This window comes from Physeter macrocephalus, chromosome 7, assembly GCF_002837175.3.
Source record: "Physeter macrocephalus isolate SW-GA chromosome 7, ASM283717v5, whole genome shotgun sequence".
In the NCBI taxonomy this organism is placed as follows: domain Eukaryota; kingdom Metazoa; phylum Chordata; class Mammalia; order Artiodactyla; family Physeteridae; genus Physeter; species Physeter macrocephalus.
In genome coordinates, this window is record NC_041220.1 from 155,040,986 (window position 1) to 155,061,434 (window position 20,449).

The 20,449-nt window shown below is 45.2% G+C and overlaps 1 protein-coding gene across 2 annotated transcripts; it reads left to right on the forward strand.

Moving 5' to 3' along the window:
* The first annotated feature begins 4,233 nt into the window (after positions 1-4,233).
* On the forward strand, positions 4,234-19,439 carry MSL3 (MSL complex subunit 3). 2 transcript variants are annotated; one of them, XM_007129259.4, is made up of 13 exons: positions 4,235-4,389; positions 5,702-5,784; positions 6,187-6,282; positions 6,615-6,715; positions 7,220-7,305; positions 7,851-7,973; positions 8,550-8,710; positions 9,491-9,649; positions 11,183-11,445; positions 12,114-12,223; positions 15,747-15,846; positions 16,205-16,289; positions 18,649-19,439. In XM_007129259.4, exons 1-13 carry the CDS (start codon positions 4,288-4,290, stop codon positions 18,746-18,748), a joined length of 1,569 nt encoding a protein of 522 aa, XP_007129321.1. In that variant the 5' UTR covers positions 4,235-4,287; the 3' UTR covers positions 18,749-19,439. The 2 variants fall into 2 exon arrangements, with proteins under 2 accessions (XP_023971263.1, XP_007129321.1); XM_024115495.3 differs by lacking the exon at positions 6,187-6,282 and having other exon boundaries at positions 4,234-4,389.
* The last annotated feature ends 1,010 nt before the right edge of the window (positions 19,440-20,449 follow it).

Sequence of the window (20,449 nt, forward strand, 5' to 3'; positions counted from 1 at the left end):
ATGAGATAAGTTAAATGAAGGCTAGTCATTGAACATCTAGATCATTTCCAAGTAAGATAAAATACTGCAACATTAATTACTGAACATAGATTTATCCACTTTTGGCTTTCTTTGGCAGAGGAACTAAAGATATTTGGTTCTATCAGTAAGCATATTTTGTGCCACATTGAAAAATTACTAAGAGGAAGAATATACTTCTAGAAACGGTGAAAAGTATTTATAAATTTGCCAATCCACAGAATGCTAGTGTAACAAACAGTCCACACTGATTACTTCGTAGTTTTCACTCGGAATAAAGGATTCTAAAGGGTCAAGAATTCTAATAAATATATATAATTAAAGCCAGTTAGAAATAATAAAGGTGAGAGGAAACAACTGTGTATCTGTAAACTGAAGTGGATCCTGAGTTCTTCTAGTTTCCTCAAATATCTGGCTACAACTCTCCAAACTAATGTTTCCAATTTTCTCCCACTCTTCTGATTTGGAATCACTAAGAACGACTATCCTTGAACCTCCTTGGAAGGGACGATACCAGGTCATTCTCACTACCCAGATCACAGCCAAATTTCAGGGAATTGAACCTGGGTACGCATCCCCCAATTAAAAAGGGCTTCTCCAGAATCTTGGAACTGCACGCCAGCTGTAGATGTAAAATTAAAAGTAACTAGGGAAGTTCCTCCCCAGAAGCAGTTGGCATCTTGAAGTAAACAACTCTGCCAAGATCACAGATCAAGATTTTCATCTCCATTATGAAATCTTTATTCCTTTTGCCTTCTGGCTACTTGCATTTTCTCTCTGTTAATGCATGGAAAGACAATGCTCCTTAACTCTGACCACTATCACTGCATCTGCTGCTAAGGCCATAGCTACGCAACAGAAGTCCGGAGACTTTCTTGCTAAGGTGGTTTAGATAATACAGTTGCTTTAAAGTACTTGTTGGCTGAACAAAGAGGAGTCTGTGCCATAGCAAATACCTCCTGCTGTACCCAGATCAATATCTCTGGTACCGGAGCAGATACAAGAAATTAGCAAATAAGCCACTTGGCTAAAACAGGTTGATGTCCCTTCAGGTACATTCTTTGATTTATTTGAAACCAATTGGTTTGATTCATGGTGGCCCTGGTTAAGGAGTATACTTCAGTCTCTTTGTATTATCTTCCTAATAGTCATCATTGTAGAGCCCCTGGTGTGCTATGTTCTCTCAATGGTCTTAAATGCATGTTCATAGCCATCAGCAGTACATCAGATGGTCTCACTGCACTTAGAGAAACAGAAACAAGATGAAAAACGAGATAAACAGCAAAAACAATTCTTCCATGGATCTGACATCAAAACCTATGTGAGTTTCACAATGAGACAAGAACAATTTAACTCTGTTGGTGACCGAGAGTGGCGCTAATACCAAAGTTTTGTTCAATCTCTCCCATATGAGAGGATGACCAAAAGGGGGGAATGGTCTAATTAATTAAACAAAGAGGCCATTAGACTGAGGTGGCTCTAATGCCTTGGCAGCCTAGGTAAGCGAACCAAAATCTAAGCCTGTAAGTTCCTCAAGGTTATGAAATCAAAATGCTAAGGACAACCAATCACAAGCAGCCAACTGGTCTTTATGCTATAGCCAATCAACACTTTCCTTACGTCTGCCTTTTCTCTGTGAAAGCCTCTCCCTGAGCTCCTCACAGTGTGGCACTCCTAACCACATCTGGTTTGGTGCTGCCAGATTCCAATAGATTTTTGCTCAAATAAACTCTTAAAATGTTTAATATCTTCAGTTTATTGTTTAACCAGAGCACTTCCACTCTGGAGCTTTTTCTGACACTCTCCCTCCTCCTAGGGAGACGTAAGCACTTGTGTCTGTTCTCTTCCGGGCCAGCTTTATCAGAGCACTCATGAGGCTTGCACTTGCTTGCATGCTCTGGCCCTCCTGAGATGTGTCCTCTTTGAGGCCAGGGGTAATATCTGTATCCTACTTTATGTGTCTAGCATCCAGCACACAGGAGGCTCAATCGATATTTGTTGAATGAATCGGGGACAAGGAGAAATGGTCAAGAAATGCCTAATGTTAATAGCAAGCCCTTACCCAGCACTTATGCCAAGTACTACACAAAGGCATATGCACTGAATAGACTGATTTATTCCTAAAACAACACTGAGGTAGAAGCCACTATTATCTTCACTTTAAATGTAAGAAAACTGCATCACAGAGAGACTAATCACTTGTCCAAGGTTACACATGAACTAGGAAGTGACAAGTGTGGGACTGGATCCCAGAGCCCACCGTGTTCTTTACCTTTACCCGCAAGAGAAAAAGATGCTCCACCCACATTAGACATGGAGACCTCTCTGGTGGGTCCTAATCTGGATGAGGGCTGCAAGGGGTGTTCCCATTGGTGGGATTCGTAGCTTTTAGGATACTGACGGCTTTTGCATTCTTGGACTTTTTAGGGGGATGGGGAAAAAGACATTGCTCAAGGACATCAGGGGTAGAAATGGAGAGAAACAAAAGAAAGCAGCCAAAGTTTTGCTGTGAAAGGCTAGAATCTGGAGAGGAAATCTCCATTCACCAGCAAGAAAAATAAAAACATTAATACTTGAGTTATGGCTTAACCATGACATGCCATTGCTTGTGGCCCAGAGTTCCCCCTGCCATTTACGGGGAACCCCATCGTCAAAATCTCATCCCTGATAAAGCACAACCTGAAGAGGAATCATGACTCCAGTTCTGGCTTCTCCACTGTCTAATCCCAGACACAGGTCTTCCGTGGCTTCCCCCAACCTGTCCCTCCTCTGATAGCCCTTATTCTGGCCAATGGACCTAGCACTCACCCAACTCGTTATGCCAGAAAATCTGGAAGTCTTCCAAGATTCCTCCTTCACTTCCCACCTTCACATTCAATTGATCTCTGAGTTTTGTGGATTCTATTTCATAAATCCATAATCTATCCAATCAATCAATCAGTCTTCATTGTGTGCTAAGAGTGTGCAATGATGAACTGGATGAGATTCCCTCCAGCCCTGCCTTCCCAAGCTTCAAGAAGCTGAGCATTTTAAAGAGGGCATTTTGCAAATGAACAGCCCTCCTACTGCAGAGTAGTAAATGCAAGAAATGGATAAATAGAGGGCTGGGGCGGGGGGAATCCCGGAGGGGTGTATTATCATCTAGGGAAGCCTGAGGGGTTTTCTCTTGGCTGTGTCCAAAGTGAAGTCTGAAGGATGTATGTGTACCAGGAAGCCAGTGAAGGCGGAGGCAAGTGCAAATTTCTGGAGTCAAGAACAGAGCCCAGAGTGTGGAGGACTGGCAATTCACTACCACCCCAGAGCCTCAAAGCTGGTCTCCAGTTGGGTCTTAATTCAGCAACTACACTGCCTAAAGACTTTCCATTCCTCAAAAGAAAACAAACCCAGCACCATCTTTCCTGTCTGTAGAGGTTTGCCCTTCAAGAAGCGTCTCCCAGCATTTGTCATTCGTCCTGAGCATCCCCTCAGGTACCTGCTAGTACAACACCTCTCACCTGTAGAGAGTTTTCGGTGTACAGTATTGGAGAAGAGAGACCTTGAGGGAGCATCTCTGCGAGTTCTGGGGGTTGGAAAACCGTGGAACGACCTGGTAAGGACCCATCAGCCTCGCCGCCCACGGCTCACCCGCTGTCACTGGGAGCCTCCAGGCCTGCCACCTGCTTGTCCTGGCCCCGATATGTCCCCAGTGCTTTATTCACTCTTCCACCACCCTTCGCCCCCCGCCCAAGGCCACTGCCCATCTAGACCCGACCCCAGCCCGACGTCCTCCCCGCGTGGCCACCGCGCTCTGCTAAGGTGGAGGATGCGGCGCGGCCAGGGAGCTCCCGGAAGGCAGCCGCCGGCCGGCCGGCTTCCCCACAGCCAGTGCCCACCCCAGACGGGCTCTCTCCTAGCGTCTCCCGTCCCCGGACCGGAGAGCGGGTGTCCGGCGCGAAGACCCCGTGGGCCCCGCTTCGGCCGCCTTTCCCAGGAGGGCGCGAGGGGCCGCTCTGCGGGCAGACCTCGGCCGCGGGCTCCCCACTCGCAGCCCGGCGAGGACTCGCAGCGGCGCGCTCGATCGGGAGCGCGCGCGCCCGGCTGCTCCGAGGTCCGGCAGTGGCGCGAGGCGGGCAGAGGCGGGGCCGAGGGCGGGCTGGTCGCAGCCTCCGCCAGTCCCCGCTCCTTCCCCACCACCCCAGCAGAAGCGCGCCACCTCCCCGCCCCCACTCCCCTCCCCCACCGCGCGCGCTCCGCCCGCCCCGGAGCCTCGCCCTCCGCCACGATGAGCAAATGAGCGCGAGCGAGGGCATGAAATTTAAATTCCACTCAGGGGAGAAAGTGCTGTGCTTCGAGCCTGACCCCACCAAGGCGCGAGTGCTGTACGATGCCAAGGTGCCGCCGCGGAGGGACAGGGAGGAGGCGCGGGCCGGGGACCCCGGGACGGGAGGCGAACGCGGATGCGGGTGTGGACGGCGCCGCGGAGCGGGGGAAGTGGCGGGGCCCGGGTGCTCCCTGCTCGCGGCTCCTCGGCCTGCGCGGCGCCACACGGACGACAGGGGGCGCTCGCGGGACACCGCGATGGGGAGTCGGGGCCCGGGCGCTTCCGCTTCCGTCCGGTGCCTGGGGTGCCCTGGCGCCCTCGGAACCTGGTGTGCGACGTCGTTAGGCCGGGGAGCTGGCAGCGGGGGCGCATATCCAGGAGGTCGCTGGCACACAGCTTCTGCCTTCCGGTTAAACCGCCCCTCATCCTGTACGATCTAGTGCCGCGTGGGCTCCCGCACCTCGCCCTTATCGACCCGGGCCAGATCCTAATCCATAGCGCCACAGTGCTGGCCGTGGACTGGCGACGTCGTTGCCCTGGGGCCCCAGTCGTTTCTAGGCTCGCCCCCTCCCGTAGGCCGCGACCCCCACCCCGAGGGCAAGGTTGCCCGGCTGTCATAGTCCTTCAGGGCCTTGCAGCATTTAGGTTTTCAATCTCCGTGTCGCACCCCGTGCCTGTCCACCTAAGTCTCCGGGGCTCGGGGGACGTTGAGCCACAGCTGCAGCAACTAAGGTCTGAACGGCCAGAGGGAGTTGGCCTCGCACTCCGGGAGTTGGGGGCTAGCCCCGGGCCCCAGGTGTGTCTGGGAGGTGCTGCGCTTTGGGGGATTGCCCAAGCCTTCCGGGCTCTACATTTTACTTTCGGACTCTGCCCCCGCTGCCCCCGTCTCAGTTTTCTGTTTGCTGTGCTTCCTCCCTCCCCGCCTTGAGTGTCCCTAAGGGTGACACGCCCCATCATTTGCCCCAGGCGTCTTCCAGGGGACACCGCTGGGAGGGATGGCGTAAGCTGCGAGCCGAACTGGACCTGGACGCAGCGGAGCCCAGGAGACTACAACTCCCAAAGGTCTCTCGGCTGCAGCTCGCTTGTCTAGCCTGGACCCTTTATAGTTAGTGACAGTTCGGCCGGCCAGTGGTTTCGGAAGCTGCACCCGTTCTCACACTCAGAGACCAATCGGGGTGGTTGGAGGGATGCTTCCTATTTTGAGGCATCCACTCAGGAAAAAAATGGAATTGAAAGGAAAAATGTTTCAGTCCAGCTCTCTGTCTAAAGAAGGAGAGAATGCTTTCTTTTCTTTTACGAAAAGGTCTATGATCTAGTTTTCCTGATCCAGCTTCTAATATTCTCTATGCTGTGTCGTTTGTGGACGATATTTCCTGGTTTCAGATTGTCGATGTTATTGTTGGGAAAGACGAAAAAGGCAGAAAGATCCCAGAATATCTGATCCATTTTAATGGTTGGAACAGAAGGTGAGTGTACTTGTTAAACCGGACTGAAAATTGATCACCTCTGCACAGGAACATTGCAAACTTCTTTGTTAAGTTCTAGAAACACTCCTAGGAAAGTTTCATTTCCTGTTTTTGCTTTTTTTAAAAAATCAAACCTTGCCTACTCTGAAGAATGATTATTTCTAAGTCGATTATATTTGGATTCTCTATGGGTAATTTTGGAAACCCCAGTTGCTTCTGTGTCTGAATGAGTTCCGTTTTCAGTTTATTTACATCTTTTTTGTGATTTTAAAATATTTAAATAGTTTTCTAAAATGTAAGTAATTCTGAGACACATCTCTTCCTGTGAGGTGCTTTTAACATTTGTTTCATATCAAACTAAAATAATGAATTTTACATTCTTTTCCTTTTTTGTTTGATTAGCTGGGATAGATGGGCAGCTGAAGATCATGTCCTTCGTGACACCGATGAAAATCGGAGATTACAGCGTAAATTGGCAAGGAAAGCTGTAGCTCGCCTGTAAGAATACAAAAAGCATATAAATGTTACTCAGTGTGTTTTCTTTTAGTGTTTAGAATTTTTATGGTATAAAAGTTTTAAAATCTGGTAAGCATGGTTTCTTAAGTAATTTTACATTTTTAAAGTGTGTTAGCGAATAGCGTTTCTATTTTTCGAAATAACTGCTGTGCTTTCAGAGAGGTTATCGTGTAGTATTCTGAAGTGGAGATTACCAGTTATGTTTTAAAGTTTAATTATATCTTAGGTGCTTAGGAATTACTGTTATCGTGTTTGGTTTTTTTCCTCAAGACCAATATCGGTCATCGTCAGCGTTTCAGCTGTGTTTGTTTCAGGAGAAGCACCGGAAGAAAGAGGAAGCGCTGCAGGTTGCCTGGTGTGGACTCTGTCTTAAAAAGCCTCCCTGCTGAAGAAAAAGATGAAAATGTTGAAAACTGTGAGTGGCTTGACTCATTTTCTCTGGTTAAAAGGAGTTTTACCTAGTTCTTTTATACCGCAGGATTGAGGGGGGAGATTCATTCGAATTATAGACAGGGAAACATTGTAAGCTCATTACATAAAACATTTGCCCCTTTTGTTTTTGACAATTAAAGTAGCAGTCAATAAGTTTCTAATTAGACCTCATCAGTCTTGCACATGACCACTGCCTTCTCAGCCAGTGTCTGTATACGGACCCCTGAGAGGTGCATTCTCCTGTTTTCTTCTTGGTACCTTGCTCCACTTAAGAATGCGGCATCCCTTGAAATTGGTGTTATATTTTTTTCAAAATAAATTTCTCTTCTGAAAGGTACAATAATTGTGTTCAGCGTTTAAAATTTATGCAGGATAGTAGTTTATTATTACCAGCAGTGGGACATGCGTGCCACCTTAAAGAATTGTAAACATAAGGGTTAGGGAAGTGTCTAATGCAGGTTTGCGTGGTATTGTTTGTTTTACCTAGCAATAAGCAGTTCCTCTGATGACAGTAGTGAAGAAAAGGATGAAGAAATAAGTGAAGAAAGTGATATTGAAGAAAAGACTGAAGTGGTATAAAGTTTTTCTTGTAAAAACTCTTTGTCTTTGGCATATATTTTAGTGGTAAATTTCTAGTTGTGAAATGTTTTTTTGAACCAAATATTGTAAAATTGTACTTCATATATAAGGGAAAATAACCCTTAACCCTTACTTAGAGTTACTGTAAGAACCTCTCCATGGCTCTTCGTACCCATAAAGTGTTTTCACGAATCATAGTTACCTCTTTCTTTGCAGTGAAAGTGTGAACTTTTTATAACGCCGATTAAGTGTCAGAGTTTGGCATCTTCTGTTTGCCCGTCTACAAAGTTAACATGAATCCCACTGGTAAAGTTAAGTTGGGAAGAAGCAAAATAATCATTTGCAGTGTAGTTAGTGGCCTAAAACAAGTGAACTTTTGGCTTTTAATATACTTTTCATTAGAACACTTGGCATCATTACTGGTGTAAATCGCGAAGATTAACTGGGTTTGTTTCATTGTAGGCTGTCCTTATGTTAGTCCTTCTTTGGATATAGACTCTCTGTTTTAGGTAGCTAAAAATGCAATTGTGATATTGCAGAAGGAAGAACCAGAGCTGCATGCAAAAAAGGAAATGGAAGAGAGAACAATAACTATAGAAATCCCTGAAGTTCTGAAGAAGAAGCTTGAGGACGATTGTTACTATATCAACAGGAGGAAACGGGTATACACGGATAACATGTAAAACATGGATCTGTAATAGAGCTTTCATTTAGCTGTATTTTGCAACCTTAAAAAGTTGAGAACCTTGGAGGAATGAAATTCGTATTTTAAGTTTTGTACTGAGTCGGGTTTTAAACTTCTCTGACAGTACTGTTCTGCTGATGAAAGTGTGCAGTCTTTTCCAGCCCTGGCTGCCCATTAGAATCTTCTAGGGAGCTTCGCAAAGTCCTGATGCCTGGGCTTCAACCAAGAGGTCAAGGTGAAATTGATTCTTGGTGTTGGGGGTGGCAGCTGTGGATATCTTAGAGGCTCCGCAGGTGGTTCTAATGGATCACTAAGCTGAGAATCACTGCTTGCATTTATTTTTAAAATTATTACTGTAATCTACATGGGGATATGATCAGTGGAAGAAAAAAGTCAAAGAGCTTCAAAGCACATTTACTCAAAAAATTATCTTCAAACACAATTGGCTTTATTTTTGAACTTCAAAAATGATGTAGACAAGACCACTGTTTCTTGGAATGTATGGTTTATACAAGGGGATGTATACATCAGATGTTTATATTTTTGTCAACAGTTAGTGAAACTTCCGTGCCAGACCAACATCATAACTATTTTGGAATCATACGTGAAGCATTTTGCTATCAATGCAGCCTTTTCAGCCAATGAGAGGCCTCGTCACCATCACGCTATGCCACATGCCAACATGAATGTGCATTATATCCCAGCAGAAAAGAAGTAAGCAGGGGAGGGACGGTTGGCGTTTCACGGTTCGCTTCGGGTATTAGAGAAGTGACTTCCATTTACAACAAGTCACATGTCTCTGTTTCAGTTATTATGAATTCATTTACTGTAGCACTTGATGATTCACATAATAACCAGTTTAATTTCAAAATATTGTCCCTTTTTCGGAATGTTCAGCAACTCGTTAGGTATGTGGTGTGGATCCATTGAGTATATGCACTGCCTCAACACCTGGAGTTTTTTTCAATGATGTAATTTAGGGAGCTAACCCTTTTTTTTTTCCTGGAGAAGTACCAGAATGGGGGATGAGAATTTTATCGAGGCTTGTTTACAAACAGGTCTTTATCCTAGTCTGAGTAATTGTCCTCATAGCTTGCCTTGCGCACGTGACCCAGCAGGAGTAGAATCAGACAAGTAGATTGTTCAAGTTTAAACAGGTGTGTTAGTTCATCAGGCCCGCCCCCTTCAGCTCCCGGTGATTGGGGTCTGTCCACCTTCTGCAGCACAGACTGCTTGGGCTCCTTGTGTGGCACTGGGCATATTCATTTGTGTTCAGTGTGGTAAGGTGAAATTACTTATTGCACTTTATATTATAGATCTGTGTTCCCATTTAATTCTTTTTTATTAGCGTCTACAGACTAACTTTATTTTTTACACACATAGGTGTAGTATATAGCATTTAAAACTCTTCCTTCTTAAAATGTGCAATTTCATTGTGACATTTTGGAAAGTTCTATTATTTTATTGCATCTCTCATCTCTTTAATCCTTCCAGCGTTGACCTTTGTAAGGAGATGGTGGATGGGTTAAGAATAACCTTTGATTACACTCTCCCATTGGTTTTGCTCTATCCATATGAACAAGTTCAGTATAAAAAGGTGACTTCGTCCAAATTTTTTCTTCCGATTAAGGAAAGTACCACAAACGCTAATAGGTAAGTTAACTTGCAGTTCAACCATCGGATATCAGCAATGAAATAGCTAAATCTGTTTTTGAAGATTTCCATTGGATGCTGTGGGGCCGGCACGTTTGAGGGAGGGAGTAAATTGCAAAGCGCCCATACTGGGGTTTTCTTTTTTCCTGGGTAAGCTAAGTCGTCATTCACTTGCAAATGGCTCTAAAAGGTTTTACCAAGTGAAGATTTCAGCGTAGAGAAGTTGGCTCTTGTGTAGCCATCCCGTGCTCTCCAAAGACAGTGGGGTGAAGAGGGCACGGCCTGAGAAAGGTAGCTGTGGGTTTGAATTTGGCTCCCTCACGTATAGGTTGTGTCACTTGGGGAGGTGTCTTTTGAGCCTCTTGCTTTTGCCTCTGTACGATGGAAAGAACATTTGCTTCTGCAGGTAGTTATTAAATGAGGAAGTTCGTGAAGGGCTGGCCACCTTTGCCCTTCAGGTAAGCTTGGTTTCCTTCCCAGTCTGCTGTGTCACCACTTTCTTCCCTCAGTGACCAAGCATTTCCCAATATCTATTCTTTGCGGGGGTAGAAAGTCCCCCAGCCTGAGTCTATGCCTACATCTGTGTAAGCTACTTCCCTCTCTCCCCGAGGCCTGTCTTCCTGAGAGAGTGGTCTGTTCTCATGATTTCCACTCATCCATCTCTTCTTGCCTGTTTACCAGCTGCCTTCGTCTCCCACCTCTGTCTGCTCCTCAAGGGCACTGACAGCTTCCCACTTGCTGTGCCATGGGTCGGCCACCTTTCCCCCCACCCCATCCCTTTCCTTCCCGGGTCCTGTCTCCTGTTTGTCTGCCTCATGACCGTCTCTTCTCAGCCTGCCTTCCTTCCCCATTGGTTCCACCCCATTTGAGAGGCCTGTATGACTCACTGGGGACCTGTGTTGATGTCCCCATATGCCCTCCTCCAAACCTCGAGGTTCCCAGTGTCTGGGGTGGACTGTGTGTTTCCACGAAATTTGGCCGATGTTTGTGGTGTTTCTAGTCTTACCAGTAGTTACACTGTGATGAGATAACGTGGTATTCCTATTCTCTGCACCAGGGTTTCTCAACCTTGGCTCTACTGATGTTTTGAACTGTATCGTCTTTGGTGGTGGGACCGTCCTGTGCACTGTAGGGTGTTGAGCAGCATCCCTGGGCTCTACCCACTAGATCCCAACGGCACTTTCCCCGTTGTGACAATCAAAACTGTCTCCAAAAGGTGTCAGTGTCCCCTGGCAGAGTGGAATCACTCCCAGTTGAGAACCACTGATCTAAGACAAGTATAAGAGGACGTCACAATCTTTAACGCCAGTGTGCCTTGAGGAATCCTTTAAAGGGCTAAAATGATTTAATATGTTTAGTTACTTTTTAAGAAAATATTTGTTTTGGCACATCTGGAAGTGAAAGTTTCTAAGCCTCCTGGAGTGGAGTGGAGGGTGTGTTTACTGTCTGAAAGAAGACATTGCAGAACCCCTCCAGGTTTTACAGGGATTCTGTGGGCCAGGCATGTGTGACGCTCTCCCCTTTCTTCCGTAGGAACCAGGAGGAGCTCTCTCCAAGCCCCCCTTTGTTGAATCCATCCACACCACAGTCCACAGAGAGTCAGCCGACCACAGGGGAGCCAGCCACCCCCAAAAGGCGCAAAGCCGAGCCGGAAGCCTTGCAGTCTCTGAGGCGGTCCACACGCCACTCCGCCAATTGCGACAGGCTGTCGGAGAGCAGCGCCTCGCCTCAGCCCAAGCGGCGGCAGCAGGACGCGTCTGCCAGCATGCCCAAGCTGTTCCTGCACCTGGAAAAGAGTAGGTCCACTCCCCGTGCAGGAAGGCTGCGCCGGGGAGAGCTGATGTTCACTTCGTGCTTCTGAAAGGAGTCCAGCCGGCAGGAGGGGCTGGGGGAGAACAGGATGAGCACAGGGTCACATCCAGATTCGCCTGCTCGGCTCTGGGAATTTGACTCAGGAGTTCGGCCCGCCTGGGGCTCATGAGGCATTTTGCCTAACCTACCATCAGCTATAGCTAAGAGAAGGGAGCCCCCCACGCCTTCAGCTCTGCAGCGTGGATCCTTGGCGCTGACCAGGTTAGAGCTGGCTCACAAGTCTGGTAGCAGTCCCTCCCCTCAGCCCTAATCTGCCGTACTGGGCAACCACCAGTTCCTTCCCGTCCCTATGGATTTGCCTCTTCTGGGCGTGTGTTCATATCAGGAGAATCATACTATATGTGGCCTTCTGTCTGTGGCTTCTTTCACTTAACATAATGTTTTCAAGGTTCATCACGTAGCATGTCTCAGTACTTGATTCCTTTGCTTTGCTTTTTTCCGCCAAATAATATGCCAGGTATTGTCTTCATTAGGGAAGTCTTATTGTTAAAGATTAATAACGTCTCTGCTGCTTGGAAACGTCTTCCAACAATCTTTAATTCCGTAGCTCTGTGATTTACAAGTGAATAATTAACATCTTTTCCTTTTGAAGAGACACCCGTTCATAGCAGATCGTCCTCACCTGTTCCCCTGACCCCTAGCAAGGAAGGGAGTGCGGTGTTTGCTGGCTTTGAAGGCAGAAGAACTAATGAAATAAATGAGGTAAAGAGTTAGTGCCTGCTGTTCATCCCCAGTGAGGCCTTCCTTTTGTGGTTGCTTAAATCCTGCAGAAGGAAGTCGGGTTTTCTTAGAAGCATTCTGTTATTCTTGCTGCGGATAGTAACAGAATTGTGCATACGATTGTAACATTGTATTTGTGGTTTCTAAAATGAAACAATGCTTAGGATTCCAGCCCTACTCTTAACATTCATCTTTTATTTCAAATAAGTACAAGTGCTGAAGTGTGAGTATTTTCATTTTATGGAACAGTTATCAGCACATTTTTTCTGCAAAAGGCCAGAGAGTAAATATTTTAAACCTTGCGGACCACACAGTTGCTGTTGAGACTACCCAACTCCAAAGCAACCATAGGCGCTCTGTAAATGATGCGTGTGCTGTGGTCCAATGAAACTTTATTTATGGATGCTGAAATTTGAATATCAGATAATTTTTGTCTGTTATGAAATATTATTCCACTTTTGGCATTTTCTCAATCATTTAAAAACACGAAACCCATCCTCGGGACTCCCCTGGTGGCGCGGTGGTTAAGAATCCGCCTGCCAATGCAGGGGACGCGGGTTCGAGACTTGGTCCGGGAAGATCCCACATGCCGCGGAGCCACTAAGCCCGTGCGCCACGACTACTGAAGCCTGCGTGCCTAGAGCCCGTGCTCTGCAACAAGAGAAGCCACAATGAGGAGCCCACGCACCACAACAGAAGAGCAGCCCCCGCTCGCCGCAACTAGAGAAAGCCCGCGCGCAGCAACGAAGACCCAACGCAGCCAAAAATAAATAAATAAATAGATAAATCAATATTTTTTTAAAACCATCCTCAACAGTAGCATTATCATCATCCCTTTGAGGGCATGCTATATGCCAGCATTGTGCCAGGCGCTTGACCTAAATTACCTCAAGTTCTCGAGAACAGCCTCACCACCAGAGTTCCACTTTATGGATGGGAAAACTTCCATTTAAAACTATTTTTAAGGCCAGTTAACTGAGGTAGGTAGTGAGTGTTTCCGGAGTTCAGGAGATGTCTTAGTCCACCGGGATATTCTGTGGATCTCACCTAGGACGTGGGATATTTCTTGTTTCTGTGCCTAGGGAAGGATGGCTTTACTAGGAAGAATATTTGATGACAGGGTTGTGCCCCAGCCTGAAAGCGGCGTGGATAGTTCACAAACGAATGAGTGTGCTGTGTGCCTCCAAAATTCATTCATGCACGCTAGTAAGTGAATTTCACATGACTCTCATATGTCGTGAAGTATTATTCATTTGATTTTTTTGAAACCATTAAAAACATAACCGTTCTTAGCACAAGGGTGTTGGATTTGGCCCAAGGGCTGTAAGTTGGCCGACCCCTGCTAGAAAACCCAATTTGTGTTACAGTGATGTTGAGGGAAGATTTAGGAAATTCCTAGTGCAAGCAGTCCCTGATTTTCCGTTTTTCAGACAAGAGGGCTCTGCAAGTGTTATTATTTAAGGGGAATCATGTTTCTCCTAGAAGACATCTGAATATTGAGGCACGGCCATTCCTAATCTGGTCACTGGTGCAAGGCCACCATCTAGTGGTTATAGGTAGAGCTGCAAACTCTAGTGAAAAAGTAGGATTTCTTCTAGTCAGTGGTTGGAGTTGGGCAGACTCTCAATGATTCGTGAGACCTTAGCGCATTCCCCCTCCATAAGTGCCTATATCGCAGTATGTTTTTCTCAGGGCTCTGCATCCTGACCACCTGAGACTCACTCTCCCAGTGACGTTCGCTGCCCCACCACATGGGGAGGGTCTGGACTCACATGCCTGCTTGAGATCGCAGGTGGTTCCCGTGCACACCCCAGTTAAGAATCCTCCACTAGAAACCTGTTATTTTCCCCCATAATGCACCTTTGATAAATAGGAGGTGATTCACTGCACTGAGATGCAAAATTGAGTGAGGTAGACTGGCTTGCTAACTAACCAAATGAGCTGCTTTTGCACACGTGCACTTCATGCCTCCAGTGATCTCAGACTCCCCTAGGTTCACTCTGAGTATCATTGTCGAAAACAGTTCCCGAGCTTCAGCTGTGTGCACCACGGGGCTGGTATAAAGGTGCTGACACTTACTCCTACCCTGAGCCTTGTACAGCACAGAAGGGTGGGGTCGGTGAGGCAAGGGCTGAAGCCCAGACATTCTGCATGGAGTCATATGGAACCGTGGTGGTACTTGTTAACTTCTACAATTTCATTTGATTAAATTGACTTCATCAGCCTTTCTCGGGTCGTTTTGGCATCCTTCTGCTTTGTCTTGTAGAGGGTTTCCTTTGACGCTACTATTTCCAGATTAAACTTGACAGATCTCAAAAAGCAAAACAGCAACTCAGGAGAAGCGTTCTATAATTTGCTGAAGTATTTCTGTGGAAGCTCATCAGAGAGTTTTGATGTTCAACTCTTACTTTAACAAAAGCCCCAAATCCACCCACAGTTCTGAAATTCAAAGTGAAGGAAAAGAAATCAGTTACCAGGGTTGAAGTCTATTTTCACTTGATTCAATGGATGAAATGAGGTTCCAAAGTGAATCTAACATAGCAGAAAATTAGAGAACCTTGAAACAATGGTAACATTACTCAAAACATCTTTGGGTCACTTTTTATTGCTTCACTGTCTAATACAGCAGAATTTTCAGTAAAGGAAAAGGGGCAAAATGACCAAAACAGTTACAGCTAATTTACAGGTAGTAGCTATTGGAAATTAGAAAATCACATATTTCCCTAATCTAATTTTAAGTCTTCCTTCCTCATTTTATTTATTTTTATAAGTTTGTGTTCTTTGATATAGTGGCATCTTTTTAAACTTTATTTTATTTATTTATTTTTGGCTGCGTTGGGTCTTCATTGCTGCACGCGGGCTTTCTCTAGTTGCAGCGAGCGGGGGCTACTCTTCGTTGCGGTGCATGGGCTTCTCACTATGGTGGCTTCTCTTGTTGCAGAGCACGGACTCTAGGTGCACGGGCTTCAGTAGTTGTGGCACGTGGGCTCAGTAGTTGTGGCTCGTGGGCTCTAGAGCGCAGGCTCAGTGGTTGTGGCGCACGGGCTTAGTGGCTCCGCGGCATGTGGGATCTTCCCGGACCAGGGCTCGAACCTGTGTCCCCTGCATTGGCAGGCGGATCCTTCACCACTGTGCCACCAGGGAAGCCCGAGTGGCATATTTTTTTCCTCGTCATACAATTTGTCATAACTTTTAGGTGATTAGAAGTGTCTCCATGTTGCCAAGGAAGGTGGGATAGCTTTAGAACCTCCACACTGGTTTCTTGTCATTGTTTTGTTCCACATTTGGTTTCCTCCCATTTTCTGGTCCAGCTGTGAGGCAGCTCCAGAGGTGCCAGAGGGATGGGAAGCTTGGGTGTAGAAATGTGACACTTGATGGGTGATGTCTTTCTGCTGGCCTGAGAATGTCAGTGTGTGTGTGTTTCTGCCGGGATTCCAGATGTTCAGATCTGTTGGTACTGGAGTGTTAAGATATAACAACAAAGCATTCAATCTGCTTTTCCCAGGTCCTCTCCTGGAAACTGGTACCCGACAGTTACCCCCCAGGTGACCAGCCACCTCCACCCTCTTACATTTATGGGGCGCAACACTTGCTGCGATTGTTCGGTAAGAAATCCTGATCCCTGCTTTCTTCTTCCTCTTTATATTTTCTTTTTTGATTTTAACACTTATAAGCTTATGTACATCTTGTGGTAATTTTGGGGTCTAAGAAAAGTCATTAAATGTTGATCTCAAAAGAAAACACTGAATGAATCTTAAATTTCATAAAAATTGTGTTTGTAATGTTTGTACTACTACTCTGTTTTTGTGTTCAGTAAGAGTTTTGGTGTTGTTTGGCAACATAGATGTTAATTTCAATTCGAATAAAGACACATGGGGAGCCATAGGATACCTGAGTGTGTCCTACTCATCGCCAGATTCTGCCGATTGATTGTAAATGGTTTTGCTTTTATTTTTAATGCAGTGAAACTTCCAGAAATCCTTGGGAAGATGTCCTTTTCTGAGAAGAATCTGAAGGCTTTACTGAAGCACTTTGATCTCTTTCTGAGGTATTGTTATTAGTTTGTCAAAACTTACTCTGCCACCTTATATATGACTTTTCTGAACTTGTCTTCAGCAGATGTGGAAGCTAGCTCTGTGGTATTTTAAATGGTAGCACTATTACCCAAGTATGGTGGGTTCTAACAGTAATTGTAACATGGGGGTTTGGGGCTATTTTTTTCCTAGTTTATCTGGTTTCTAAGTGAAGGGTATTCATTGTACGGAGGTAAAATTTTTTGGTGTCACTAGAAGAACCCAGCTGGATAACCATGTGAATAGAAAATTAATTTTCTAAAGAAGTGATTGAGATTGATAATAATTTAATTCTATGTATTTTATTCAGGAGTACCCTAAGTATGTGACTTTTCTTTGTTGCATGTATGTAAACTAACTTAAATTTACAGGTCTGATTTTGGTGTCTGTTTTGGAGTTAAGATAAATGTGCTGATGGTTTGTGAGTTCGGAGAAAGGTATTGTTTCCTTCACCTGACAGAGCCAGTCATTTTATTAGTGTTAGATCATTTGCCCCGAGGCTCTCTCCCCTCCCCCGCATCTGGGGCTGTGGGCCCCAGCCTCCGCCGTTATGCCTGTGGCCCAACTCTCCCACCCAGATGTCTATTGACCAGTTCCTCTTGGCGTTCAAGGCTGGTTGTCACTCGGCCTCGCCCAGCTTGTCATATCTCCCTGACCTGTTTCTTGATTCTCTTTAAGGGGATACCTTTTCCTTGTATTTAGTTCCCAATCTGCAAGAGCTGATCAAGTAGGATTTAGCAGAGTGGAGACCACTCCAGCCAGAGAAATGGGTCTTGGAGTTTATAAAAGATATTTGTGTGGGTATTTTGAATAAAGTATCCAATGAGTGGAATTAGACTTTACAACATTTTATTAGAAACAAGTTTCAAAAACGCTCCCTTCCCCTCCAGCCTCCCCCTGAAAAAACACCCACAACTCTGTTTGGCATCAACATTTCGTTAAGCTGAAATCAAATAATGCCAAAAGGAGACAGCGGCAAGTTAGCATAGGAGAGCCTGCTAATTTTGAGGTATGCCCAATACGAAATAGAAATTAGGGTTTTAGGAGGTAACTTAGAAAGAGTTACAGATAAATATAGTGCAGTTGACCCTTGAACAACGCGGGTTTGAACTGCACAGATCGACTTATATGCGGATTTTTAAGAATAGTAAATACTATAGTACTACATGATCCATGTGGTTGGTTGAGTCTAGGAATTTGGAAGAACAGTGGATATGGAGGGCCCAACTGTAGTTATACAGGGATTTTCTGTGTAGAGGGTCGGTGCCCCTAACCCACACATTGTTCAAGGGTCAGCTGTAATGGGTTTTGAAAATGCATCCAAAGATGTCAACTAGAGAATCAAAGGATCAGTAATTGCCGTAGGAAGGGTACACTCAAAGAAGAAAGAGTTATCTCTCAAATGAATTTTGATTTGGTTTTTACTGAAGAAGGTATTGCAGAGGTGTATCGTTATCTTTTTAGGAATTTGGACAGGTGGGAAGAGGCAGGGGAAACAAACAAGGGGCTAATTACTTAGCTTACTAGCTAATGTGGCCCATGTGAGAATGTTTTAGCCATTCATGGTGAAATATTTGATACTTCAGAGTCAAGGTAGTATCTCTGTGTTGCAGATTCTTGAGTGGCTACATTTTAACATCCATCCATAGTCAGGCATAAGTCAGTCTTGCTTACCTGTTTTGGTGGAACTGCAGCACCTTTTGGCATGGCAAAGTGGGACACAAAATGCTCTTCACTAATTAAACCATTCAGTTTTGATTTAACTTAGGCCATGTAAGTCCTGTGAATTTCTCAGGTGACATTTATTGAGTTTATAATTTATTTTTTATAGTTTGTTTTTAAAAGAGAAAAATGTGGGACTTCCGTGGTCAAGCGGCTAAGACTCCGTGCTCCCAGTGCAGGGGGCCCGGGTTCGATCCCTGGTCAGGGAACCGCATGCGACAACTAAAGATCCTGCGAGCCTCAACTAACACCCGGCGCAGCCAAATATAAATAAGTAAATAAAGAAATGAGGAAAATGTAGAAATAGTCATGAGGACTTTTTGCACAGAAGTGATTATATAATCAAGACTGCCACCTAGTGGAGTTTAGGTTCTATTTCTATTTGTACACTTGATAGTGAAAGGATTCCAATGAAATAGTCATTAACGTCGAAGCCGGATATGTGCAATGAAAGTAATCAGTATATAGACATCAAGATTATATTCATTATTTTTTTTTCTATCTCATACGGAAAAGAGTGAAATGTTAGAGTGGTTGGAAGTTAAAATTTTCCTTCTTTGTGTTTGGCCTTCGTTGTGATGGTCATAGGGGCTGTTTGTTTTCTTTTTCCAGGTTTTTAGCAGAATACCATGATGACTTTTTCCCGGAGTCTGCCTACGTCGCTGCCTGTGAGGCGCACTACAGCACGAAGAACCCCAGGGCGATTTATTAAGGTTTTGATGGTTCTGGAAGAACAGCTTCTCCGTCTAGCTTTGCGCTCTCGGTTCCCAATAAAGAACTAGGGAGTTGGTGGGCCTTCCTTACAGGCAGAGCGAATGCGACACCCGCCTTGGGTGTGTGTGTCAGAGGCGGGCCCATTTGTTTGAGCTGCTTACCTACCGTAGTTATCTCTGTTAAGGATTACTTCCTAGGTACCTGAACGGCCTCCAACATGTGACCCTTGCCACGGTACGTGTCATCTGTGACGGCGGGAAAAGAGCAGCTGTGTTCACAGTGAAATGTTCACGAAAGTGTGCGTAGGTTGGGCTGTTTCAGTAGATGGAGTTACTTGTTAGCAATAACCACATTTTTTAGTTATTTGTTAGCATTAAACAAAATTGTTTTGCAAACCGTTTTCATTCTTGTGATGAGGCTGAGCAACAAAATGTTAGTTTTGCTTGGAAACCGAAAAGTAGTCCCAGAATATTTTAGAGGGAGTTGATATTGAGGGCAAAAGAAAATTTGCAGCTATACATTTGCTTGTTACAGTTCCTTTTCTATGAAGCCTTATTTTTGGTGATCTAAATAAAGCATTGCCTGAATGTTTGAGATTTTATAGCTACACTTGGTTGTGTAATCTTATAGTTCCCTTTCTGTATTATTTTGGGTGATCTCAAATAAATCATTGCCCATCTTGTTGGAAAGAGCCAAGAGAGAGTTTTCACTCTGGTCTTGTCCTCTTTCTTCATTGTAGGAAAACAGTAAGGTAACTTTGATTCGTAACTTTTTTGTGTTTTATTTTGTTTTCCCTTTGTGACTTTTTGTTTGTTTGTTTTTTTGTTTGTTTTTTTTTTTTGCGGTACGCGGGCCTCTCACCGTCGTGGCCTCTCCCGTTGCGGGGCACAGCACAGGCTCCGGACGCGCAGGCCCAGCGGCCATGGCTCACGGGCCCAGCCGCTCCGCGGCATGTGGGATCTTCCCGGACCGGGGCACGAACCCGTGTCCCCTGCATCGTCAGGCGGACTCTCAACCACTGCGCCACCAGGGAAGCCCCCCTTTGTGACTTTTTTATTAAGGACTTTTGTTTTCCTTTCCTTCCTCGCTGTCTTATTGCCCCACTCTGGGCTGGTTTGGGGCCAACATATTTAGCCTCTTCCATCATTACCAGCTGATGGTCTCTGAAGTCATCCTTCTAATCCTCACCTAAGTCTCTCACATGCCTTCCCTTTTCCCCAGGATATTTTAGAAAGTTCCAGCTCTGTTTGAGGGATGCCAGTACCATACAAGCCTTGAACATAGCATCTGCATTTTCTCGTAGCTCAGTTTAGTTGACCTTAATTTCCAAAGATCACTGGACATGAACGACAAGAGCCACGGGGAGTTTCAAAAGCTCTCTAAATGGTTCCATCAAAGAGACTTCTGTATACACTGACCCGTGAGAATCAGAACCTCGAAGTCAAGTAATGTCATCTTAGTGCACATAGTTGCTAAGTAAACGTCAGGTTTTGGCTTCTAACCTGGAGTAGCATTTGGGTACATGCTAGGTTTCATCTTCATTTGGTTTATGCAATGCTTGTTTAAATCTGGTGCACCTGCAGTATGCTCTGAATTGTTGAAAAAGTTAAATCAGTAATTATTCATGGCCTGGAAAAGAAAAAATTTTTCTGTTATAAGAGTCTACTTGTTAAATGTCCCCAATGAAATGAACACAGAC